This window comes from Amblyraja radiata, chromosome 15 (genome assembly GCF_010909765.2).
Source record: "Amblyraja radiata isolate CabotCenter1 chromosome 15, sAmbRad1.1.pri, whole genome shotgun sequence".
In the NCBI taxonomy this organism is placed as follows: Eukaryota; Metazoa; Chordata; class Chondrichthyes; order Rajiformes; family Rajidae; genus Amblyraja; species Amblyraja radiata.
In genome coordinates, this window is record NC_045970.1 from 27,125,005 (window position 1) to 27,152,605 (window position 27,601).

The 27,601-nt window shown below is 43.3% G+C and overlaps 1 protein-coding gene across 2 annotated transcripts in view; it reads left to right on the plus strand.

Annotated features, from left to right (window-relative positions):
- Positions 1–6,425: 6,425 nt before the first annotated feature.
- The window catches only part of casp7 (caspase 7), a 48,602-nt gene continuing 27,426 nt past the window's right edge, over positions 6,426–27,601 (plus strand). The window contains exons 1-2 of one of the 2 annotated variants that reach the window (XM_033033908.1): positions 6,426–6,738; positions 12,862–12,964. In XM_033033908.1, the coding sequence (XP_032889799.1) occupies positions 12,864–12,964 (101 nt within the window). In that variant the 5' untranslated portion in view covers positions 6,426–6,738; positions 12,862–12,863. Of the gene's footprint in view, positions 6,739–12,861; positions 12,965–15,333; positions 15,425–27,601 lie in introns of those variants that run through there. The other variant, XM_033033909.1, reaches the window with a different exon arrangement.

Below are 27,601 nucleotides of genomic sequence, written 5' to 3' on the forward strand. Positions count from 1 at the left end.
AGGGAGGAGGGTAAATCGGAGGTGTCAATGTTACAGTTGAATAAATGGGATTATGGACCCATGAAAGAGGAGCTGGCCAAAATTGACTGGAAAGATACCCTAGCAGGGATGACAGTAGAACACCAATGGCAGGCATTTCTGGGAATAATACAGAAAGTGCAGGATCAGTTCATTCCAAAGAGGAAGAAAGATTCCAAGGCTGACAAGGGACGTCAGGGACAGTATAAAAATAAAAGAGAAGTACAACGTAGCAAAGATGAGCAGGAAGCAAGAGGATTGGGTAATGTTTAAAGAGCAACAGAAGATAACTAGAAAGGCAATACAGGGAGAAAAGATGATTAAAAGGCAATACGGGGAGAAGGTAAGCTAGCCAATAATATAAAGGAGGATAGTAAAAAGCTTCTTTAGGTATGTGAAGAGGAAAAAATTACTTAAGACCAAAGTTGGACTCTTGAAGACTGAAAAAGGTGACTTTATTAGGAGGAACAAGGAAATGGCAGATGGCAGATGAGTTGAACAGGTACTTTGTCTTCAAGGAGGACACAAACAAACTTCCTGATATAGAAGTGGCCTGAGGATCTGGGGTGACGGAGGAACTGAAGGAAATCCACATTAGGCAGGAAATGGTGTTGGGTAAACTGATGGGACTGAAGGGTGATAAATCCCCAGGGCCTGATGGTCTGCATCCCAGGGAACTTAAGGAAGAGGCTCTAGAAATCATGGCCGCATTGGTGATCATTTTCCAATGTTCTATAGATTCAAAGGTATCAAAGGTATTTTATTAGTCACATTCACATACACCTAGGTGTAGTGAAGTGAAATGCTTCTTGCCATTTTGCAGCACATAAAAAATTCAGGATCAGTTCCTGTGGATTGAACGGTAGCTAATGTTATCCCACTTTTTAAGGAAGGTGGGAGAGAGAAAACAGGGAATTATAGACCAGTTAGCCTGACATCGGTGGTGGGGAAGTTGCTGGATTCAATCATAAAAGATGAAATAGCGGCACATTTGGATAGCAGTAACGGAATCGGCCAGAGTCAGCATGGATTTACGAAGGGGAAATCATGCTTGACTAATTTTCTGGAATTTTTTGAGGATGTATCCAGGAAAATGGACAAGGGAGAGCCAGTGGATGTAGTGTACCTGGACTTTCAGAAAGCTTTTGATAAGGTCGCACATAGGAGATTAGTGTGCAAAATTAGGGCACATGGTATTGGGGATAGAGTGCTGACATGGATAGTAAATTGGTTGGCAGACAGGAAACAAAGAGTAGGTATTAACGGGTCCCTTTCAGGATGGCAGGCAGTGACTAGTGGGGTACCGCAAGGCTCGGTGCTGGGACCGCAGCTATTTACAATATACATCAATGATTTGGATGAAGGGATTCAAAGTGACATTAGCAAATTTGCAGATGACACAAAGCTGGGTGGCAGTGTGAACTGTGAGGCGGATGCTATGAGAATGCAGGGTGACTTGGACAGGTTGGGTGAGTGGGCAGATGCATGGCAGATGCAGTTTAATGTGGATAAATGTGAGGTTATCCACTTTGGTAGCAAAAACAGGAAGGCGGATTACTATCTAAATGGTGTCAAGTTGGGAAAAGGTGGAAGTACAATGGGATCTGGGGGATCCTTGTTCATCATTCAATGAAAGTAAGCATGCAGGTACAGCAGGCAGTGAAGAAAGCGAATGGCATGTTGACCTTTATAACAAGAAAAGTTGAGTAGAGGAGCTAAAATGTCCTTCTGCAGTTGTATAGGGCCCTAGTGAGACCACACCTGGAGTATTGTGTGCAGTTTTGGTCTCCTAATTTGAGGAAGGGCATTCTTGCTATTGAGGGAGTGGTGCATAGGTTTACAAGGTTAGCTCCCGGGATGGCGGGACTGTCGTATGCTGAGAGAATGGAGCAGCTGGGCTTGTATAATCTGGAGTTTAGAAGGATGAGAGGATATCTTATTGAAACATATAAGATTTTTAAGGGTTTGGACACGCTAGAGGCTGGAAAGATGTTCCCGATGTTGGGGGAGTCCAGAACCAGGGGCCACAGTTTAAGATAAGGAGTAAGCCATTTAGAATGGAGACGAGGAAACACTTTTTCTCACAGAGAGTTGGGAGTCTGTGGAATTCTCTGCCTCAGAAGGCGATGGAGGCTGGTTCTCTGGATACTTTCAAGAGAGAGCTAGATAATCCTCTTAAAGATAGTGGAGTCAGGGGATATGGGGAGAAGGCAGGAACGGGATACTGATTGGGGATGATCAGCCATGATCACATTGAATGGCGGTGCTGGCTCGAAGGGCCGAATGGCCTACTCCTGCACCTATTGTCTATTGTGTATTGACTTATGAATTGTTAGTGATCTTGAAATAGAAAATGTGGGGTGGGGTTTAGCACAGAGGGGAAGAAATTAAGCAGGTCAGTTAGCATAAAGAAGAATGGATGTGTCCAAGTATTTTTAAAAGCTCTTGCCTATGACTAGAGGAAGTGAAGTACTTTTACCTTTTACTCTCTTGGTATCACCCCGGCCCTTTCTGGGGTAAAATGGGATTTGGGTTAATGGATATTTGGTCAGGATGGACTTGGTGAGCCAAAGAGTCTGTGCCCATGCAGCATGACCCTGTGACAAAATATCCTGATCTCCACAGAGCATTGCCCGCATGAAAGTACAACCTCCAACCCTGAGAGTGGTGAACTCCTGCGCCAGTTGAATTCCATGTGGTTTGTTCCTGAATGTCAGACCTTTTTGATTTGAAGTGCAAAAAAATTGTGACTAGTGGATCATTCAATCCATCATTGGTCGAGACCTTTCAGGCTGAGAGTCGGGATAGGGAAACAAGAGATATAGATGGTGATATAAACTGTTATAGAAAAATGGTGGCCGATTAGGAAATAATATCTAAATGGTGGCCGATTAGGAAAAGGGGAGATGCAACGAGACCTGGGTGTCATGGTACACCAGTCATTGAAAGTAGGCATGCAGGTGCAGCAGGCAGTGAAGAAAGCGAATGGTATGTTAGCATTCATAGCAAAAGGATTTGAGTATAGGAGTAGGGAGGTTCTACTGCAGTTGTACAGGGTCTTGGTGAGAACACACCTGGCGTATTGTGTACAGTTTTGGTCTCCAAATCTGAGGAGACATTATTGCCATAGAGGGAGTGCAGAGAAGGTTCACCAGACTGATTCCTGGGATGTCAGGACTTTCATATGAAGAAAGACTGGATAGACTCGGCTTGTACTCGCTAGAATTTAGGAGATTGAGGGAGGATCTTATAGAAACTTACAAAATTCTTAAGGGGTTGGACAGGCTAGATGCAGGAAGATTGTTCCCAATGTTGGGGAAGTCCAGGACAAGGGGTCACAGCTTAAGGATAGAGGGGAAATCCTTTAAGACCGAGATGAGAAAAACATTTTTCACACAGAGAGTGGTGAATCTCTGGAACTCTCTGCCACAGAAGGTAGTTGAGGCCAGTTCATTGGCTATATTTAAGAGGGAGTTAGATGTGGTCCTTGTGGCTAAAGGGATCAGGGTGTATGGAGAGAAGGCAGGTACGGGATACTGAGTTGAATGATCAGCCATGATCATATTGAATGGCGGTGCATGAATGAAAGATATGCAAAAATTAACAATCAAGGATCGGTGGTTCCCACAATGGTCCATTGTTGGCTGTGGGCGAAGTGGTAATGAGTTGTACAGACAGTGAAACGCGTCAGGACAACAGTGAAACTAGTACGACAACTAGGGTGGGACAGAGAGGGAGAGAGAAAGAGGGAGGGAGGGGGGGGTTATGCCAGGGTTACTTGAAGTTTGAGAAATCAATATTCATACTGTTGGGTTGTAAGCTGCCCAAGTGAAATACGAGGTGCTGTTCCTCCAATTTGCATTTGGTCTCACTCTGGCAATGGAGGAGACCCAGGACAGAAAGGTCAGTATAGGAAGGGGAGTTAAAGTGCTTGGCAACTGGGAGATCACATAGGCCAAGGCGGACTGAGTGAAGGTGTTCAGCCAAACAATCGCCCAGTCTGTGCTTGGTCTCGCCGTTATATAGGAGTTCATACCTGGAACAGTAGACGTCTCGTATTCCTTTCTCCAGAGATGTTGCCTGACCCAATGAGTTACTGGGCCTGGGCCTCCTCCATTGCCAGAGTGAGGCCCAGCCCAAATTGGAGGAACAACACCTCATATTTTGCTTAGGTAGTTTACACCTCAGTAGTATGAACATTGACTTCTCTAATTTCAGATAGTCCTTGCTTTCTCCCTCCTTCCCCTCCCCATCCCAGCTTTCCCACAAGCCTACTGTTCCCGCATTTTATTTATTTTTCCTGCTCCCCCCCCCCCCCCCCCCCCCCCCCACCCCCCGACATCAGTCTGAAGAAAGGTCTTGACCTGAAACGTCGTCTATTTCTTCTTTCCATAGATACTGCCTCACCCGCTGAGTTCCTCCAGCATTTCTGTCTACCTTCAACCAATCCTTTGCCTGACTTACACTATAGGCAGCTTACATAATTTGCACTTATGTAAACTATGTGCAGAAAGGAACTGCAGATGCTGGTTTATACTGAAGATAGACACAAAGTACTGGAGTAACTCGTGGATCAGGCAGCATCTCTGGAGCAAAAGGATTGGTGATGCTTCAGGTTGGGACCCTTCTTCTGAAGTCTGAAAATGTCACCCATCCTTTTTCTCCAGAGATGCTGCCTGACCCGCTGAGTTACTCCAGTACTTTGTGTCAATCTTATGTAAACAATTCTCTATTCAGTCCCTGGTGCAATCAAGGCAATTTGTAATTTCCGCAACATTGTACGATCACTGAAGTTTACATCAGAAACAAGCTAGCAATGGTGGAGGTGCTTACCCAGAAGACCGCGTGTTGCAGAAAGTGCCCTGGACACAATCAGATGCTGCTGAGACAGTTAATACTCTCAATTAGTTATTTTGGGCAAGGGGTGGTGATGCTGACTTAGGTAAAATCTGACGCGTTCACGGAACAAACCCTTACATAAGTTGGGGAGTGACTGGACTGTGTTTATAAATCTATTGTGCTGCTAATACAAGTAGGTTTTCATTGTTTTGTTTTGGGACATATGACAATAAAACAAAAGATAGACACAAAAAAGCTGGAGTAACTCAGCGGGACAGGCAGCATCTCTGGAGAGAAGGAATGGGTGATGTTTCGTGTTGAGACCCTTCTTCCTTACACATTTTGACAATAAAACAATCTTGACACTTTTTGTGTCTATCTTTGGTTTAAACCAACATCTGCAGTTTCTTCCTACAAATCTTGACTTGATTCTTTACCTCAATGCGGGGCATGTTTGGCCATCACTGGGCCAAGCCTGATCAGCCCTCTTAAATCTCCTTGGGACATTCATAAAATGAGAAGCATCAAATGCTGGCATTGCTAATGATACCCCCAGTCTGTGAATGCATGTGAAAAATTAATCTTGCCAATTTGGAGCCCGTTTATTTAATCTAACCAGATCTAGCCATTCAACTCCAATGCTATTGTCACCTTCCAGTTAATGATCGTGTGCCCTGCCTTCTCCCAATTAAATATATTACCCATGTCATGAAATGCAAGTTGAACATTTCTGATCGTATCTCCTGCTATTTAAAATTAAAAGTGCTAATAGCCAAAGTTAAATGTGACCAGTCTGACTTCCTCCCCTGTTCTCTGAGATATTTTTATTTTCTTGGTGATAAATTTATAGACCATAAACAATAGGTGCAGGAGTAGGCCATTCGGCCCTTCGAGCCAGCACCGTTATTCAATGTGATCATGGCTGATCATCCCCAATCAGCACCCCGTTCCTGCCTTCTCTCAATATCCCTTAACTCGGCTATCCCTTGGAGCTCTAACTAAAATTAACAGATTAATTTTCCCCAAAGTCTAATGTCTTAGTCTAATGGGGATCTTATAGAAACTTACAAAATTCTTAAGGGGTTGGACAGGCTAGATGCAGGAAGATTGTTCCCGATGTTGGGGAAGTCCAGAACAAGGGGTCACAGTTGAAGGATAAGGGGGAAGTCTTTTAGGACTGAGATGAGAAAAACATTTTTCACACAGTGGTGAATCTGTGGAATTCTCTGCCACAGAAGGTAGTTGAGGCCAGTTCATTGGCTATATTTAAGAGGGAGTTAGATGTGGCCCTTGTGGCTAAAGGGATCAGGGGGTATGGAGAGAAGGCAGGTACAGGATACTGATTTGGATGATCAGCCATGAACATATTGAATGGCAGTGCAGGCTTGAGGGGCCGAATGGCCTACTCCTGCACCTAATTTCTATGTCTATGTCCCTTGATAATTTGAGGTGTAATGATTTATTCCTGTTCGTGTTCCCCATTGGATACGATAGGAAAGATAGAAGACATAAGCGACAAATTAAAATGCAGGAAAGATTTACATTTACTCCTGGCCATTCTTCAATGTCAAGAAGATGAACTTCCTTTGAATTAAACATCCTGCAAATCAAGTCCAAACTCGAGAGATTCTGCCACTGAGTCTTGAATCTGGGGGAGCACATTTTAATTTGTCGCTTAGGTTTTCTGAAATCCAACTAGGGTTTGTGTTGTGGAGCTGTATGCAGGGGCGGAACTGCCGCCAGTCAGTTTCACCAGCCATTTCCTCATCCCTCGACGTCCGATACAATTTGTGTCAGTTTCAGCGGCAACAACTTAACCAGGATCTAAGTTCTTGTGTCCGCTCTTGCTCTCTGCGCCGCTTCTAATCGGTTTAGACGAAGGTACTGCGAACACCTTTACTTTATTTTATTTTAACCGGTGTTTAGCCTGATTTTGATTGCTCACTTGAATTTCTCGGAAATTCTTAAAGGCGCAAGCCTACGTCTTTTTGTTATTCACCGCGTCCTCATTGAACCGCATTTGGTCGCGTTTTGTAGCCGGTTTAATAGCCGTGCATTGGGAAGTAAAAACTTTTTCAAACAAAACCCCGAAGTTTATTGGAACTTATTCCACTTCCTTTGTCTCCCCCAAAATAGTTTTAGGACGATATGCATAAGACTTTGATCCCTTTCACGTTCTATGCCCGGAATCGAGAATATGGCGAAATCCCTTCTCGGAATTTACAACGCCCTATTAAATGAATGTATCTGGGACTTAAAACGCATCTATCATGGTTTCAATGTCGCTGGGAGGGATATTGCCTGTAATGGTATCCGTACAAATTAAAGCAACCATACCAGTGGTCCGGGCGATGAAAATAAATGCAGGCAAAAACGACATTTGTTGCTGAACGGAAGAGTGGAGATGACTGGCTCATATCCTTGCCAATCACACATTGACCGTGTTACCATTGACAGTGTGACCATTGAAGGAATTGCAGTTTGAAAAAAGATTCCTCTTTTAATTACGAATGACCCTAATGGCTTTAACACGCTCTCAAATCAATACTTATGCAACTTATTTCTATGTTATTTTTACATTGTCTTGGTTAACTATTGAAACAGATATTTAAGAAGACACTTCCACGTAAATATTAAGGAAACTTGTGCAAAAAAATTGGCCACTTGATTTCTGCATAGTTTAAAGATTTATGATTTGTTTTAATGTTCTAGCAGATATTAATTTTGGTAGCTTTTTAAACAATTGTGAGGGGGGGGGATGAAAATTTTGAGTTTGACAGAGGGCTGATGTGTTATGTTCCATTGATTTTTCATTGGCAATAGCGTTTGATAATCTGTGGATTGAAATTAAATGAAAATACTTGCTGTTCGGGTTTCAAATGTGAAAGGTGTTATACCGCCTCTTAAACCCACAGATTTACTAACTAATTTTACTTGGATACAACTTCTTGGTTGTGGCATATGGTTAAGTTAGTTAGTTTAGTTTATTATTGAGCCATGTACAAAGAAAAACCTTTGATTCACCAAATGTGGCACAGTGGCATGGTGGTGACGTTGCTGCCTTACAGCACCAGAGACCCAGGTTCGATCCTGACTACGGGTGCTGGCAGTATGGAGTTTGTACGTTCTCCCTGTGATCAGGTGTGTTTTCTCCGGGGGCCCTGGCTTCCACCCACATTCCAAAAATGTACAGTTTTGTAGGTTAATTGGCTTTGGTAAAATTGTAAATTGTCCCTAGTGCGTAAGATAGTGCTAGTGTACAGGGTGATTGCTGGTCGGCATGGACCTGGTGACTCTGTTTCCGTGCTATATCTCTAAAATCTAAATAGAATATGAATTATGGTTGGGCACAGCAGAATATATTAGTCGTACAATTTAAATATACAGGCACTCCAAAGGGTTACGTTCTGTCAGTCAGATTTTATGCAAATTGTAATCATCGACTCTGTGTTTGTTCCCATCCCTGCCCAAAATAACTCACTGAGAGTATTAGTTGGAATCAAGCAGAAACCCCTCTGCTTGATAAATCCTCGTCACTCTCCTCGTTCAAAACGCAAGTCAATACTACTGGGTTAAAGCTCGCTGTCTCAGTGGCGTCCAGCCGCAACTCAGCAGCAGCTAATAACTCAAAACCTCTCCACAGTACCTGTGGAGGAAACGTACATCTATGTCTTCTACTCCACTATGTCCACCAGATATACTGCCTGACCTGCTGAGTTAATCCAGCACTTTATGTTTTGCTCAAGTTACTTGCAAAGTTGCTTGTAAATTTGAGGCCCATCCCATCAATAAGGCATTTCTGCGGCGTGTGGCCTTGTGAGCAGGCATTGCCGGCTTGTTTCAATGTAAACTTGAGTGATTGTACAGTGTTGCGGAATTTACATACGGCTTTGAACTAGGGACTGAGTACAAATTTGTTTACTTTAGTGCAAGTTTATATAAGTTGCTTATCACGTAAGTCGGGAGTGTCTCTATTTATGTCGTGAAAAATCTTCTACAGTGGTGCATATATTTTTGGCACAGCATACATTTGCTGTGTAGATTATTTCATTAAGTTATAAACTGAACAATACTTTTAGGGCATGTTCTAGATATTTAGAAAAATGTATATATCAGTGGATATGAACATGAAATTAATATCTACAGTCCTTTGTGTGCTGGCAGTGATAAATGTGTAAAATGAAAATAACCATTTGGTGCACATATTTTCATTTTAACCAGCTGAGAGCTGGTGTTTATTCTGAAGATGACATGTTTTCACAGAAGTAATTAAATTACCGAGAGTGAAAATTGCTTCAAGCTGCCACAGAGTCACAGATATGATTTCTCTGGTACAAATTCTATATATTGTTTATGACATATTTCAGAATGTGCTGGCTATTGCTCTCACACTTCCAAATGTAGCTGACATTTTGTGATTCTCAAACAAATAAACTGCCTCTAAACCACATGTTTCATTTTAATAATTGTTCGAAAAAGTAATGAATTTCAAGTTAATTCTGTACTTTATGGATTTTGCTTTATCAGATCTATCAAGATCCCCAAATGCAAATAGATATTATATCACTTTTCCAGAACAGGAGATAAATGTGTACATTGGAACTGTAAAAGTTAAGTCTTATTTTGGATAGTGTCTAATAATAATTTAAATTGCATAGCACACTTTTTGTGAAAGTCCTTGTTGATACACATTCACTGCAGATATTTATTTCCTGTTGATGTCCATATGTACGCACATCAGCACGATTACAGTTACTCCCATTGATGTATATGCAGGTACATTCGGTATATTGAGATCCACGTAAAAAAGAGATGAGATTTTTCCTTGTTCCAGAAATGGGCTCCAAACATCTGCCTTTTTCTCTGATGGCTTAGTCTGTTTATCTAATGAATCCCCAACCAAGGCAAATGGAACTGTAATTTGACACACAATGTTGGAGTAACTCAGCGGGTTACTCAGGCAGCATCTCTGGAGAGAAGGATTGGGTGACGTTTTGAGTCGAGACCCATCATCGGTGCTTCTGAGTTATATTTTGTGTCTATCTTCGGTGTAAACCATCATCTGCAGTTCCTTCCTACACATTTTGTCTGGCACAATAATATCCCAGGTTCATTAAATAAATGCAGATAAGTCTGGGGATTTACACCACAATCAATTAATCCATTGGAAATATCGCCTGCGACTTTCTTGCTGGGACATCAATTCTTCAATAGGTCTATTATTTTTGTCCCCAGCCTATCAGGAAATTAATTCCATTAATATGCAGAAATAACTACTTTTCATTAATGCCCTTTCATGTGTTTGACCTCGGTCACATTACTCTGTCATTGCAGTCTTGTTTGCAAAATGTTCTCAAATAATTATTTTCATAGTTAGTACGGATATCAGAGGGTATGGGGAGAAGGCAAGACTATGGGGTTAGGAGGGAGCGATCGATCAGCCAGGATTGAATGGCGGAATGGTTTAAGAAGTGACATCACTTTTCACATTTAAAAACAGAGAAACATTTATTTTTACCAGTTTTAAACTGTGCCGTTTAATACAATGTTAGAGAATATGCAATGGCAGACAGTCAAAGAAGCAGGTTTGATCCTGACCTCGGGTGCTGTCTGTGTGCTGTTTGCACGTTCTCCCTGTGACCGCATGGGTTTTCTCCTGATGCCCCGGTTTCCTCCCTCATCCCAAAGACATGCAGGTTTGTAGGTTAATTGGCCTCCGTAAATTGCTCCTCAGGTGTGGGGAGTAAGAAAATGGGATAACATTGAACTAATGTGAACGGGTGAACATGTTCCACTGACTTGACCTCCAAGGCCCTGTGGCAATGAGTTCCACAGGGCAGTGGAGGCCGTCAGTGGATATTTTTAAGGCATGGATAGACAAACTCTTGATTAGATCAGGTGTCAAAGGTTATGGGGTGAAGGCAGGAAAATGGGATTAGGAGGCAAAGATCAGCCATGATTGAATGGCGGAGTTGACTCGATGGGCCTAATTCTACTCCTGTAATGTGAACGTGAATATGTTTATTATTTAAATGGAACACAACAAATGCCTTATTAAACTAGTGCATTTAGCTATACATTTCACTTAATTGTGACGTTCTTATGAAATATCTTAATTTCTCCATTAGTTAAAAACCATTCTGTTTTAAACAGAAATTGTGAGTGTCAGAAATAGCTAGCAATGCTCAATAAGCCATGCAGCCTCTGTGAAGAATTAATGTTGGTGATTACGAGAGGGATACATGGCATGCCTTTCTTTCCATTGCTTGCATTGATTTGACTGTGTATATAATATTTGAGTACATTGCAACACTGCCTTGTTGGCACTGGACTGCAATATCAGTCTGGATTACATGATATGGTGTTCCTGCCTAGATCAATCAATGCTATTGAAATACTATACAGATAAAAGAGAGGGAGAAATTATCTCAGCAGTTTGCCATGCACTGACACTTCCTGTAAACATGCCAGTGTATGTTTGTTTATAATAAATCAGAGTGGAACCAGAGGAGGGTAAGTGTTAGCCGTGTATTGAGGATTAAGCCATTGCGGGAGGGGGAAATCAAGTCCAATCCTTCACTGTATCTAGTTCCTTGCTGTAGCTAGGTTAGCATTGCAGATGTAAGTCAGTATTATCCATTGATTACAGCTCGGCATTTAACACAATCATCCCCTCCAAACTGGTTACCAAACTCGCAGAACTGGGTCTCTGCGCATCCCTCTGCAACTGGATCCTCGACTTCCTCGTCCACAGACCACAGTCTGTTCGTATTGGTGGAAATGTGTCAGCCTCAATAACAATCAGCACGGGAGCACCTCAAGGCTGCGTGCTCAGCCCCCTGCTGTACTCATTCTATACCCATGACTGCGTAGCGAACCACAGTGCGAACTCCATCATCAAGTTCGCTGACGACACCACTATTGTGGGGCGTATCACTGATGGGGATGAGTCAGAGTACAGAAGAGAGATCGAGCAACTGTCCATATGGTGCCAGTGCAATAACCTGGCCCTCAACACCAGCAAAACCAAGGAACTGATTGTGGACTTTGGAAGGATTAGGAGGGGGACCCACAGCCCCATTTATATCAACGGGTCGATGGTTGAAAGGGTCACGAACCTCAAATTCCTGGGGGTGCACATCTCTGAAGATCTTTCCTGGTCCGAGAACACTAATGCAATTATCAAAAAAGCTCATCAGCGCCTCTACTTCCTGAGAAGATTACGGAGAGTCGGATTGTCAAGGAAGACTCTCTCTAACTTCTACAGGTGCACAGTCGAGAGCATGCTGACCGGTTGCATCGTGGCTTGGTTCGACAATTTGAGCGCCCTGGAGAGGAAAAGACTACAAAAAGTAGTAAACACTGCCCAGTCCATCATCGGCTCTGACCTTCCTTCCATCGAGGGGATTTATCGCAGTCGCTGCCTCAAAAAGGCTGGCAGTATCATCAAAGACCCACACCATCCTGGCCACACACTCATCTCCCTGCTACCTTCAGGTAGAAGGCACAGGAGCCTGAAGACTGCAACAACCAGGTTCAGGAATAGCTACTTCCCCATAGCCATCAGGCTATTAAACCTGGCTCGGACAAAACTCTGATTATTAGCAACCACTTTCTGTTATTTGCACTACCAGTTTATTTATTCATGTGTGTATATATTTATATCATGGTATATGGACACATTTATCTGTTTTGTAGTAAATGCCTACTATTTTCTGTGTGCTTAAGCAAAGCAAGAATTTCATTGTCCTATACAGGGACACATGACAATAAACTCACTTGAGTTGCCTGATTATCCATTCAGATGATAATTAATATGACTGATATAGTCACTTTGGTGTTGGAATGTACTTTAAATCATTTGAATTATTTAGAAATTTAGTTACATTTATTCTTTAATTATCCGACTACACTGAAAATAAATATTGTCAGTTTCAATTAATTGTAATTAAATCTTCAGATAAGTGTTCGGATAATACTTAACAAACTTTGTTATAAAACCAGATATGGAGGAAAAGGAAGAAGACTTCCATCCTGTACAAGACGCAGGGCAGCAGGACGATGTTGATGCAAAGCCAGATAGATCATCAAGATTTCTATCTTTCGGGTAAGTTTTAACCATCTATGGAAACATTCAAATAATTTTTGTAAAAGGCAGGCAAAAATGGAAATAAAAGCTGAAACTGCCAGAGCCGATCAGAATTTGGGGCAGCATGTGTACTGAGGGGAAATGGTGTTCATGTTATCAGCTCTCTGAGCTTTTATCAGACATGAAGCATTAACTCTGTTTCTCCCACCACAGATGCTGACTGCCCTGCTGAATATTTTCAGCATTTGCTTTTATATTAGTATTTAGAATTTAGAATTTATTTCAGGATTGCTGCATCCTCCCACACTCCAAAGACGTACAGGTTGTAGGATAAATGTCTTGGTATAATTTAAATTGTCCCTAGTGTGTGTAGATTAGTGTTAGTGTGCGGGGTCGTTGGTCGGCGCGGATCGGTGGGCCGCATGGTCTGTTTCCACGCTGTATCTTTAAACTAAACTAAGAAAGCATCTGTATGATTGTTGAACTGATATCAAAGCAGTTTACAGGCTTACTGCAACCTTCTGTTTTCTTAGCAATTTGCTCAGCTGATTCACCGTGGGTTGAAGCAGAAAGTGTCTTGGGGAATTGTACTTGGGGAATGGGGGTAAACAACCAATTTGGCTTCTCTGTATCTTTATTATTTGCACCTTTTGAATGGTTAATGTCTCAACTGTTTATAGACTCTGGGGCATAGAATTCAGGGATGACTTGGTCATATATCTCCAATATCAAGCAGACTAATTGGGTTCTGAAATGTAAATATGTTGCAACTCGTGCATTGAATTGCTTTAAAAAATTAAAAACAAGAATTAAACAGCAATATCAATGGTGCTTTATTGTCACGTACCTGGGTACAGTGAAATTCTTTATTTTTGTATACAGTTCAGTAAAAATCTTATTTTACAGAAATCAGACTTCCTACCATTTGATTCCATCTCCACTTCACGCTACCTCTAAAGAGCCGTGAATAATCAGAAACTTGTTCCACCTAAGTCATTCCTCCTTCTTCCTGCCTCCATCCACAGAAGGTATAGAAGCTTAAACCAGAGTCAGGAACAGCTTATTCCCCTCTGTTATCGGGGTTCAGAATGGTCATTCTATAAGCTAGGATACTATCCGATTCACCTCCACCCCATTGTGGACATTGGACTTGGTCTATGGAACTGACGTGCTGTAAGGATGAGAACTACATTCTGCACTCTGTATCTTCCCCTGTGCTCTATCCATTGTGATTGAGTTTGACTTGATTGTATTTATGTAAGGTATGTCTGATCTGTTTGAGTATCATGCAAAACCAAACTTTTCACTACCTCAGTACAAGTGTCAAAAAATAAATGTAATCCTAAACACGGGCACAATCACACTTAAGTACTAGAGTGTCAGAATAGTAGATTACACTGAGGTTGTTTAATAGTGGTTCATTTGTCACATAATGAACTGCACAGTGAGATTATTTTTGCATATATAACACATGCTGGCACCACCATTTTTGGTACCATTATTCGAAGTCCAAAGTCAAGTCAGCCTGTGCACTCGTTGTACTGGAGCAGTACCCGTGAACCGACGGCCCACTCCTCTCCTCGCCTGGCCATCCTTTTGTCAGGGGGCGCCTCCTGCAGCCGGCGTTGAAGGCGCTGGATGCATTGCACAGGTAGTACATGAGAGATGCCAAGTTTTTCAGCGCCACTTATACCCTTCAAGATCAGAGTTGTTAAGAACATTAGTCCTAATGGCCATAAAGGCCCATTGTCCTGGTGGCTGCAGAGCTGGAGTTGCAGGGGTCGGCCTGGCCAGACGATGTTTTTGATGTCCTCCACTGTTGCTCCACAGCTCTGTGCCACTGCAGGCTGCATCCAATCTGCGCGCTCTGCACATGGAGCAACATCCGATCCAGTCGACCCCTGTGATCAGTTTTCATTGACTCTGTCAGGGATCATTTTATGGTACAGACAGAATGAGATTCTATGTGGTTGCTGATCCCAATTGCCACAGTATTGATAGATAGATTCGTATTGTTCCCTTGCTTGTTGAAATGCTTCATTTATCGGCAAATATAAATTATGAATATTGCTTTTTGATGTAATTACTGAAAGATCCATTTGTAAGCTCAATAATGTGTACCCTCCCGATCGGACAAATCCATGTGATTTCACATTTAAGGCTTTCTTCACCCAGTTTACTATTGAGAAAATATTCTCAATCAGCATTGTGATTGTCAGCAAAGGTGTAAGAGGCCTGGATGACCTCAGCAGGTTGTTAAGTCACAGGGAGGCCTCTGAATAGTCCTATAGAAAAGTCCAGCGTGACCCGCTGCTGACTCGGGTGATTTGTACATGTTGAGTGGCCTCACTTGCACCACTATTCAGTGTCACACTGTGCAATGGTGGAGCATGACAGTTTTCTGGTCTATTGTCGTTTCAACTAGCTGGAAAAAGATTTGCAGATGCAGAGTGGAGTACCAATTAATGTGGAATCCAGGTACGTGATCATGGGCTTTTCATGCGATCCGATTGATGTTACTGCGATCCTGAAATGTTACGGTGCAGTTAAATTTACAATGTTCGAAGCCACAGCGCACATCACTTCCTCTAAACAAAAGGGAATTGGACCGATGCCAGGCCATGGTGCGGCCCATCTCAGACGGCTCCCCTCCCCATCCCCCTTCCTTGATTTCTTCATGTGACGTGAGCCTGATCAGATGCTTCGTATTCATGTGTTGCCACTATTTTGCAAAATTGCAGGATTAAAATGACTATTGATCTACAACGTCAGAAAACTGTCTCGGAGTTGCACTTGCACTCTAAATAACTGCAGATCTTTCTGCTCAAACTGGCATTGTGTTTTGTCATCAATGGATTATATGTTCTTGTTGCTGTCAAATGTCTAGGGAGCTGAATAGCTTATTTCAATTATCATTAACAACAGTGATACTCTTTAATGGGGAATTGTTCCCATTCAAGGGATAGGCTATTTATTCAAACCTGTTGCTACAAGGTGTCATTAAGCTAACTTGAATTTCTGTGCTTTCATTAAGTTTTAGAAGATACAACTGCACCCGTAATGTTCAAAACTTTTTTTAGTGTGACTTAGTTTTATGATTGTTCTAGATTTTTTAAATTTCACACTAGAGGTCATCCCCAGGGCAGGGTTCCATTCCTGTGAATTGTTTGTAACACGAACAGTTCGCAAATGGGAAATGTGGCCATGAACACAGTTTTCATCCGGCAGAATACCCCTGCGGCCCCTCAACGCTATACTGCCGGGATCCCAATCGTTCGTGCGTATGTACGGAATGTACGTAGGTCGGGCGATCGTAAACTGGGGAGTTCCTTTATTCATAAACGGGAAACCAGTTGCAAAAACCTGGTATAATTTCAACTTTAAAAGATGTGTTACATCTTTCACCATTTAAGCTCGTCTACCTAGATCTAAGAACCTGACAAATGAAGTACCGTTTCCCTACAGTAGTGGGCAGTGCTGTACAGTACCAAGGTATTAATCTTTTAAAGGAAAATTACTTAAATCTGTGAAAGGCTTAGCCTCTGGAGTGCCAAAGGTCAAGAGTGTTTTATGACAATTAAATTCTTACAACAGCACAACAGGTATTTAAACACAGTACTCAATAGATAATATTATAAACCATCCATACAAGTTCAATAAATATAAAAAACAAAATAAAGCCTGAAGTTCCCAGTGTAGCCCAGGCACTTGGTAGTTCGTAGTTTAGTTGGTGTTCGTAGTGTGAAATAGCCTGATGCTTGTTGGGAAGAAGCTGTTCCTGAACTTGGAAGTTGCAGTTTTCAGGTTCCTATACCTTCCTCCCGATGGCAGGGATGCAATGAGAGCGTTGCCAGGGTCTTTGAACCTTCTGAACCTTCTGAGTTTGTAGTCGGCAGGGCAGTACTCTGCATATCGCCAACTTGGATGATGCTGGCTGTCTTTTTGAAGCATCGCCTTTTATAGATGCCTTCGATAGTGAATAGGTCAGTACCCATGATGGTCCGGGCAGTGTTGGAAACTTTTTGTAATCTCCTTCATTCCTGGCAGTCGAGTTGCCGAATCAGGTCATGATGCAACCAGTTAATATGCTCTCTACCATACACCTGTAGATGTTCAAGAATGCATTCATCAACATACCAAATCTCCTCAATCTTTTAAGGAACTGACGGACTTGTTTATGATTGTATCAATGTGCTGGGGCCATGCCAGATCTTCTGAGACGTGCAAGTCAAGGAACTTGATGTTGACTCAATGTTGATAGCATATGCAATAAATATAGAGAAGCTACAGGTTTATACTTTGTGGGCAAAGTGCAAAAGCAGGTGTACTGAGCACCAGGGAGGAGAAGATATCAACCCCCACACACTTTGTGAAGAAACTAACTTCACTAGCTGCCAAGAAACTAACTTCACTAGCTGCCAGGCCACTTTGCAGAGACTTCCAGCAGAATGGACAAGCATAAGTAAAGGCGCCCTTAGTTACATACTTCATGTCACATATTTGTGATGGATGCCAAATAGCTGGCGGAATGCAAACTCATGTACTCAGTTAAATTCATATCATAGAAATCAATGTGTTTTAGAAACATAGAAAAAAATGCAGGAAACATGTTCCCCAAGGTTGGGGGAGTCCAGAACCAGGGGTCACAGTTTAAGAATAAGGGGTAGGCCATTTAGGACTGAGATGAGGAAAACCTTTTTCAGCCAGAGAGTTGTGAATCTGTGGGATTCTCTGCCACATAAGGCAGTGGAGGCTAATTGACTGGTTTCAATAGAGAGTTAAATTTAGCTCTTAGGGCTAACGGAATCACGGGATATGGGGAAAAAGAAGGAACGGGGTATTGATTTTGGATAATCAGCCATGATCATATTGAATGGCGGTGCTGGCTTGAAGGGCTGAATGACCTACTCCTGCACCTATTTTCTATGTTTCTAATGTGCTTTATTTCTGAACAAACTGGCAGTGAAATTTGAAACATCTATCAGGGCCTAACGAGGGATATCATTAGACAGAATTACACTAGCTGGGGCTTGAGGTTCAGCATTCTGACACTCCCTTACACACTGAGTGAAAGGTACTGATATAACCATCTATGTGTCCTGCCAGTGAACTCTGGTAGTGAAGCCCCAACCTTTAGACTTTAGACATACAGCAAGGAACAGACCCTTCGGCCCTCTGAGTCCGCGCCGACCAGCGATCGCTCCTGTACACTAGCACTATCCTACACACTAGAGCCAATTTACAATTTTGTACCAAAGCCAATTAACCTACAAACCTGTACGTCTTTGGAGTATGGGAGGAAACTGGAGCACAAGGAAAACCCCCCACGCTGTCCCAAGGAGAACGTACAAGCTCGTTAAGACTGCACCCATAGTCAGGATTGCCCCTGTCCCACTTAGGAAATCTGAACGGAAACCTCTGGAGACTTTGCGCCCCACCCAAGGTTTCCGTGCGGTTCCCGGAGGTTGCAGGTGGTTGCCGGAGGTTGCAGGTAGTGGAAGCCGGTAGAGAGACTGACAAAAACCTCCGGGAACTGCACGGAAACCTTGGGTGGGGCGCAAAGTCTCCAGAGGTTTCCGTTCAGGTTTCCTAAGTGGGACAGGGGCATAACTCTACTGCTGCGCCACTGTACTGCCCTGTATGTGACGCCACCTGTTGGAATTTTCCAGTAATATATTGGATTAGATGCTCAAACACTGATAATTTTAACAAGCACTCCCTGTCTGGGCAACAAAGAAAATATGTTTCATTTTAATTTATTTACTTTAGTTCATAGCGCTGAGTTTTTTAGTAACTTTTCAAATCAATCATTTTTTTCATACGGCAGTTTTGATAGTTTAAAAAATATTTATTGAGTACTCAAAAACCTTGAAGCCTCGCAGCATTGCTTGGAATCCGCTCTGCTCCCAACCATGCCTCCTGTCCAAGGCAGTCCTGTGTTTCTGTAGGCCCCACACTGCCTGAACTTTCTCTTCTGCTTCACCAGATCCCTCCTAAATGTGGACGGTCAGCTTAACCTTTCCCAGGTTAAGGGTGAGTGCAGCAGTTTCAGGATATATCGAAACAAGGAATGCAGGTGTTGGTTTATACCAAAGATAGACACAAAATGCTGGAATAACTCAGTGGGACAGGCAGCATCGCTGGGGAAAAAACAGGATGGGTGATGTTTCGGGTCGGGGCCCTTCTTCATCATTACCGTACCTTATGTTGCATTAGACTCCACCTGTGACTCATTCCCTTTACCATTCATCCATTACCACAAAGCTCAAGATTAACTCAGAATATACTTTTTTTTCCCCAAATGTCTCCCTGACATTACCGTGTTTTCTCTCGCACTGTGATTTCCCCCAGCCCTACGATCCTCCAGGAGATCTGTATCACTTTGATCATCCTTTAGTTTAAGTGTTCCAGCATTGGAAGGTCCTAAGCTTTTAGATTCCCTTCTCAAGCCTCACCTGCTTTCTCCTAATCTTAAACATATCTCTCTCACTAAGCTGTTGATCCTCCTCCCCCAACCTACCATCTCCAAATGTTCTTTGTGCCAGGTTTTGGTTGACAGTGTTTCTGTAAGACAACTTTTAGTCAAGGGATGATGCAAGTTGTTGAAACACTTTAAAGCTGCTTTATAAAATTGGCATCTCATTTCTGGATTGAAGGGTGACCGATCTATATTAACAACAGTATTTCATTTAGTACAATATAGAGAAATTACCATCAATATCTTGGACTCATTGACCTTGTGTTGGCTGCAAATTAGCTTCTTAGAGATGTAGAAACAAGGAACTGCAGATGTTGGTCTATACCAAAGATAGACATAAAGTGCTGGAGTAATTCAGAGCCTCAGGCACTATCTCTGGAGAAAAAGGATGGGTGACATTTTGGGTTGGGACCCTTCTTCTTAAGGGTCCCGACCCGAAATGTCACCCATCCTTTTCTCCAGAGATGCTGAGCTACTCTAGCACTTTGTGTCTAACTTCTTAGAGATGCCTGGCTGAGAAATCAGTTACCTCAATGAAAGTGAATCGGTTACTAGTCTGAAGAGGACTTGTGAATGCTCCGTTTAACTTTTATGCACATTCATTATAAATTGCTTGTGTTTTACCCTGCTGAACTGTAATGCATAGTTTTATTCAAGGGCGAGAGTGGTGTACAAACATTGTGGTCAAGCAGGTACATGTATCAGTGCTTGGAGTCATACAGAACTGTACGGTTTATGCATCAGCAGATTGTACTTGTTTGTTTAGTTTAGTTTATTGTCACGTGTACAGAGGTACAGTGAAAAGCCTTTTTGTTGTGTGCTATCCAGTCAGCGGAAAGACTATACATACAATCAAGCTGTCCACAGTGTACAGATGCAGGATAAAGGGAATAACGTTTAGTGCAAGATAAAGTCCAGTGAAGTCTGATTAAAGGGTCAGTAAAGTCTGAGTAAAGGTAGACTGAGGTTTACCCCAATGCAGCCATTTCCCTCTTCCGAGTTCAACTATACGCAACAATACTGGGCATATTTTTGGCAACTTATTTGTTGGTTGATTTACCTGTTGCTGGAATTCTGTAATTGTTCAAGTTCAGACAGCACAGGAGGTGCTGCCAGGGATGACGAGGACATAGGCGGGTTTTCCACTAACCCTTCCGGCTAATGTTCCCCTGCTCGTAAATTAGAAAATATAATTAATTTTATTGGTTGCAAACTCCTCTTCCTGCTACTGCAGATCGTCCTGCCCTACCTACCCAACATACTATGACTATGACTTCTCTCGTCCCACTGAGTGCAAGGGGAGCAGAATATTTTTGTTGGTGCTGCCCCTCTTTCCTTGTGCTTAAGAAAAGGAAGGTACCATCAGTGCCCTAGGATGGTAGAGTTGTTGCCTTGCAGTTCCAGAGACCCAGGTTCGATCCTGACTATGGGTGTTGTCTGTAGGGAGTTTGTACGTTCTCCCTGTGACCGCATGGGTTTTCTATGGGTGAACCGGTTTCTTCACACACTCCAAAGACTTATCGATTTGTAAGTTAATTAGTTTCTGTAAAATTGTAAATTGTCCCTAGTGTGTAGGATAGTTCCAATGTACGGGGTGATCGCTGGTCGGCGCGGACTCGGTGGGCCGAAGGGTCTGTTTTCGCTCTGTATCTCTAAACTAAAGTAAAGTTAACTATGTTTATACAAATTATAGTCTGTTAAGTTCAGGTGCCTTTCAATGAACTCAGGGTTGTCTGCGTTAGGAAGCAATGCTTCCAGCAACAGGCAGATCATTAAAGGATATTTAATTGGTTGTAGGAGTCTTTTTGGGAGTAGCATGGTCAGGGGAAGAGGCTGAAAGGCTTGTTTGATAGAAGGTCCTCCAGCGGTTTGTTTTTTACTCAAGACTCCAGCATCTGCAGTCTCCGAGGCCTCCTTTTGTTTCTTCTCTTTCTCTCGTTCTCTAGTGCTTCCATGTCAACAACCATGTTCCCAATCAATACTCTTCTACTACTGTGTTCTCCTCTGTAAAAAATAAGGTTGACGGTACTTCCTTCCGCTGCTGGACACGGGGGGCAGGGTGTGGTGGAGACGCCCCTCAAAATAAGGGAAGGTATCCCACACCAGGGGCCACATGAGTGGCACGGGTGGGGGACAGATTTGAGAAATGTATAGACTGGATTGAACAATTTGTATAGCCTCCGAGCATGTCGGATGAATTTTTTCGCACGGTTCACGTATCGTATGTATTTACTATATGAATAAAGTCTATTTTAAAATAAAAAGGTACTTTCCATTTGTACTTCTTTCATCGGGATCTTCCGGAAAAATATACTGCGATGTAGTAAATAACTAACGCGGGGAGGATACATTTTGGAAAAGTTTCAAATTCCAAATATACTTTGCCTCCCAATGATAAGACACTGTTGTGCACCTGAGAACGGCTTAACATGTGTTGATCTGTGCCAGTAAATCAATCGGTACTTTCCCAGCTGGTGAAATATTTGCATATCAATTAATAAATGTTTCCTGCTTTTAGCGAGGAGTCATCAAGCAGCATTTGTGTGCCATTTACTCAGATGCATGAAGGTATTTTTGTTAGACTTGCTGCAGGCAATTGTGAGCATTGTTTGACAGTCAAACCGTATATTTTGTGTTTCGTGTAGAAACAAAGAACTGCAGATGCCGGTTAATACACAAAAGGTCACAAAGTTCTGGAGTATCGCAATGGGTGACACCCTGCTGAACTAAAATGCCTGTAATGCACAGTTCTATTGATGGGGATGAGCAGTATCCAGTATAAACAAAGTGGTCTAGCAGGTACATGCTCCGTACCTGGGTAACGGAGAATTGCATTGTTCTTGCATCACCAAATTTTACTTGTCCATCAAAGTGCAGACTCTCTACCTCTGTCCAGTTCAACTATATACTAAAATACAAGCGGCATGGTGGTGCAGCAGTAGAACAGCTGTCTCACAGCGCCAGAGACCCGGGTTCGATTCTGACTATGGATGCTGTCTGTATGGAGTTTGTACATTCTCCCTGTGATCTCGTGGGTTTTCTCTGGGTACACTGCTTTCAATAGACAATAGGTGCAGGAGCAGGCCATTTGGCCCTTCGAGCCAGCACCGCCATTCAATGTGATCATGGCTGATCATCCCCAATCAGTTCCCCGTTCCTGCCTTCTCCCCATATCCCCTGACTCCACTATTTTTAAGAGCCCTATCTAGCTCTCTCTTGAAAGCATCCAGAGAACCTGCCTCCACCACCCTCTGAGGCAGAGAATTCCACAGACTCAGCACTCTCTGTGAGAAAAAGTGTTTCCTCGTCTCCATTCTAAATGGCTTACTCCTTATTCTTAAACTGTGGCCCCTGGTTCTGGACTCCCCCAACATCGGGAACATGTTTCCTGCCTCTAACGTGTCCAAACCCTTAACAATCTTATATGTTTCAATGAGATACCCTCTCATCCTTCTAAACTCCAGAGTGTACAAGCCCAGCTGCTCCATTCTCTCAACATATGACAATCCCGCTATCCCGGGAACTAACCTTGTAAACCTATGCTGCATTCCCTCAATAGCAAGAATGTCCTTTCTCAAATTACGGGACCAAAACTGCACACAGTACTCCAGGTGTGATCTCACTAGGGCTCTGTACAACTGCAGAAGAACCTATTTGCTCCTATATTTGATTCCTCTTGTTATAAAGGCCAACATGCCATTCGCTTTCTTCACTGCCTGCTGTACCTGCATGCTTACTTTCATCCTGCTGTACCTGCATACTTACTTTCATAGTATCCCCCCACATTCCAAAGGTGTGTAGCTTTGTAGGTCAATTGGCTTCTGTAAATTGTTCCTAGTGTGTAGGATAGAAGTGTAGTACGAGTGAGGCAGTCGGCGTGGTCTCGGTGGGCCGAAGGGCCTGTTTCCACGCTGTATCTCTAAACTAAACTAGACTAAACTAAACAAGCCATCTTTTTGCAGTTTATTGACTGGTTGGTTTTCCTGTTGCATGGAATTCTGCAACTGTCAAAGGGCAGGCTGCATAGATATAAGATATAAGATATAATTTATTGCCACACAACCAGGGTCGGTGGAAATTTGGGTTGTCAGCAGCAGTACAATAATAAAGAACACACAATAAAACTGTAACACAAACATCCACCACAGCATTCATCACTGTGGTGGAAGGCACAAAAATTTGGCCAGTCCTCCTCCATTCCCCCCCCCGTGTACAGGACCAGAGTCCAGAGTCAGTCCAGGATCGGCTCTTCCTCACCGGAGACCGCGGCTTTAAGATGGTGTAGGCCGCAGGCCGGCGGTCGAGATTTAAAGTCCCCGCCGCAGCCAGAAGCACCGTAGACTGCAGGGCCGGCGGTCGAAGCTCCCCTCCAGGGGTGATGGTGAGTCCATGCCGGCCCCGCGGTAGGAGTTGGCCGCGGGCCGGCAGTGATGGCTTCTTCTTCCCCCGGGTCCCCCACGAGGCTGTAGACGCCGCACCAGCTGGAGCTCTGCAGACCGCGGCTTCAGGCAGCGACTTCAGGCTGCCGGCTGCCCCGGGCCAGCGAAACGGAGCGCTCCCCTCCAGCGAGCCCCAGCGAGGGCTCACCCGCTCCACGCCAAGAGTCCACGAGTCCACACTGCACCCGCCGCTGAAGCCCCGGGCGCGTCTCCGGGAAAGGCCGCGCCGATCCTTGATGTTAGGCCACGGGGGAGGCGACCTGGAAAAAGTCGCCTCTCCATGGAGGAGGCGACCGAAGCGGTTTCCCCCTTACCCCCCCACACCACCCCCCACACAAAACACACGAAGGAACATTAAATACACACTTTAAAACATACTAAAAAATAAAAAAAAGTTGAAAAAACGGACGCGCTGCTGACATGGCTGCACACAGAGGAGCGCCCCCTAGATAGGACGTGCTTTTAGGTGAGAACATATCAGGCTGATGGTCTCAAAACCAAGCAATGCCATTGTAGGATCTCCTCACATACAGTGCATTCAGAAAGTATTCAGACCTCTTCACTTTTCCACATTTTGCTACGTTACACCCTTATTCTAAAATGGATTAAAAAAAAAAAGTTTAATCATCAATCTGCAGACAATACCTCAGAATAAAAAAGCGAAAACAAGTGTTTAGAAATTTTTGCAAATTAATTAAAAATAAATAACTTAAATATCACATTTACATAAGTATTCAGACCCTTTACCCAGTACTTTGTTGAGGCATCTTTGGCAGCGATTACAGTCTCAAGTCTTCTTGGGTATGATGCTACAAGCTTGGCACACCTGGATTTGGGTAATTTCTCCCATTCTTCTCTGCAGATCATCTCAAGCTCTATCAGGTTGCGTGGGGACAGTCAATGCACAGGTCCCTCCAGAGATGTTCGATCAGGTTCAAGTCCGGGCTCTGGCTGGGCCACTCAAGGACATTCACAGACTTGTCACGAAGCCACACCTGCATTGTCTTTACTGTATGCTTAGGGTCGTTGTCCTGTTGGAAGGTGAACCTCCACCCCAGTCTGAGGTCCAGAATGCTCTGGAGCAGGTTTTCATCAAGGATCTCTCTGTACTTTGCTCCATTCATCTTTCCCTCGATCCTGACTAGTTTCCCAGTTCCTGCCGCTGAAAAACATCCCCACAGCATGATGCTGCCACCACCATGCTTCACCGTAGGTATGGTATTGGCCAGGTGGTGAGCGGTGCCTGGTTTCCTCCAGACATTACGCATGGCATTCAGGCCAAAGAGTTCAATCTTGGTTTCATCAGACCAGAGAATCTTGGTTCTCATGGTCTGAGAGTCCTTTAGGTGCCTTTTGGCAAACTCCAAGTGGGCTGTCATGTGCCTTTTACTGAGGAGTGGCTTTCGTTTGGCCATTCTAACATAAAGGCCTGATTGGTGGAGTGCTGCTGATATATTTGTCCTTTTGGAAGGTTCTCCCAATTCCACAGAGGAACTCTGGAGCTCTGTCAGAGTGACCCTTGGGTTCTTGGTCACCTCCCTGACCAAGGCCCTTCTCCCCCGATTGCTCAGTTTGGCTGGGCGACCAGCTCTATGAAGAGTCCTGGTGGTTCCAAAATTCTTCCATTTAAGAATGACGGAGGCCACTGTGCTCTTTGGAGCTGCAATGCTGCAGAAATTGTTTTATACCCTTTCCCAGATCTGTGTCTCAACACAATCCTCTCTCGGAGGTCTACGGACAATTCCTTCATCTTCATGGCTTGGGTTTTGCTCTGACATGCGCTGTCAACTGTGGGACCTTATATAGATAGGTGTGTGTCTTTCCAAATCATGTCCAATCAATTTAATTTACCCTTGGTGGACTTTAGTTGAGTTGTAGAAACATCTCAAGGATAATCAATGGAAACAGGATGAACCTAAGCTCAATTTTGAGTGTCATAGCAAAGGGTCTGAATACTTATGTAAATGTGATATTTGAGTTATTTCTTTTTAATTACTTTGCAAAAATTTGTAAACACCTGTTTTTGCTTCTTCATTCTGGGGTATTGTGTGTAGATTGATGATGAAAAAAAATTATTTATTCAATTTTAAAATAAGGCTGTAACATAAAATGTGGAAAAAGTGAAGGGGTCTGAATACTTTCTGAATGCATTGTATACCCGCTGACCTGAAATGCAAATGGATCATGAAGCATAACGAGAAAAACATTGTCAGAAGCTGTCAAACCACTGTGTCAGCGGAATTTTGCCCATTTAGCTCCTTTTACGAAGGACTTGGTGGCATTTGTAGGCACATGGAACTACAGATGCTGGGTTCTTGAACAAAAGATTCAAAGTGCTGAAGGAACTCAGCGGGTCAGGCAGCTTCTCTGGATGGCATGGATAGGCGGCAATTAGGGTTGGGTCTCTTCCTCAAATTGATTCTATTGGGGCGGGCCAGGGGGGAAGCTGGAGGAGAGATGGAGGCAGGACAAAGCCAAGCGAGTGATAGGTGGATACAGGTTTAGTTTTTCTAAACTAAACTAAAGGTGAGGGAGGTTGATTGACAGATGGATGAGCAAAGGGCAGAGATGAAAAGGAGACAAAAGGCTGTGTGATAAGGAGAGGATGCATGAAATGTGAGGCCAGAGGAAGGGAATAATGGTATTTTAAGAATAGAGCAACAGAGTGTATTTTCCACTGATGTACTGCATTAGGAACTTGAGACAAAATAATGGCATATTGAATTAAGAAAAATGCAATCGCATTGAACATTCAGTTGGGGGAAGCAGTAAATTAGTAAGGGGCTGGTTCTAATTAAACTGACACTAGCGCATAAATGTGTAGGAAAGAACTGCAGATGCTGGTTTAACTCGAAGACAGACAAAAAATGCTGGAGTAACTCAGCGGGACAGGCAGCATCTCTGGAGAGAAGGAATGGAGAAGTTACTCCAGCATTTTGTGTCTATCTAGTGCATAAGTGATTGGTAGAATCTGGGGAGAGTAAGATGGGAATGTCTGGGGAATGATAAATGGGATCATTAGAAGATTAGTGTAGATAGACACAAAATGCTGGAGTAACTCAGCGAGGCAGCATCTCTGGAGACAAGGAATGGGTGACATTTCAGTCGAGACCCTTCTTCAGCCTGATATCAGGGGAGTGGGCAGTAGAGAGATAAAATGTAGTCGGAGACAGTAAGACTGGTCGGAGAACTGGGAAGGGGGAGGGGATGGAGAGAGAGGGAAAGCAAGGGTTACTTATCTCCTCCCCCTTCCCAATACTTCAAGTAGCCCGCGATTTAAACCAGCATCTGCAGTTCCTTCCAACACAGAAGATTAGTGTAAATGGGTGCATGCTGGTCGGCACAGATCCGGTGGGCTGAAGGACCTGTTTTGGGGCAATAAGATTCTATGGCTCTATAACATTAAATTATATTAATAAATGTGTTCAAACAGTAGCGGGACTATGCAAACATGTGAAAATATACCACTTTAAGGCAGTGTATATTTTTAAACAATAGAATTCATTTAAAAGCCTTTATTAAATGCAATGTCATCATCTACTTGGGATTGATGATAACATGCTTCCACTCTGGTTGTCAAGGTTCCCAGGTGACTGATAAGGCTGATGTGGAGCCAGCAGACTCACACGAGATGCCTGGCATCTCGGGAAACTTGTTAACTCGTGAAAATCTTTACTTTTACTCGAGTCAAATTTACCTGGGCATCTACGTTCTTCCAACGAGTTTAAACGTTTAAAA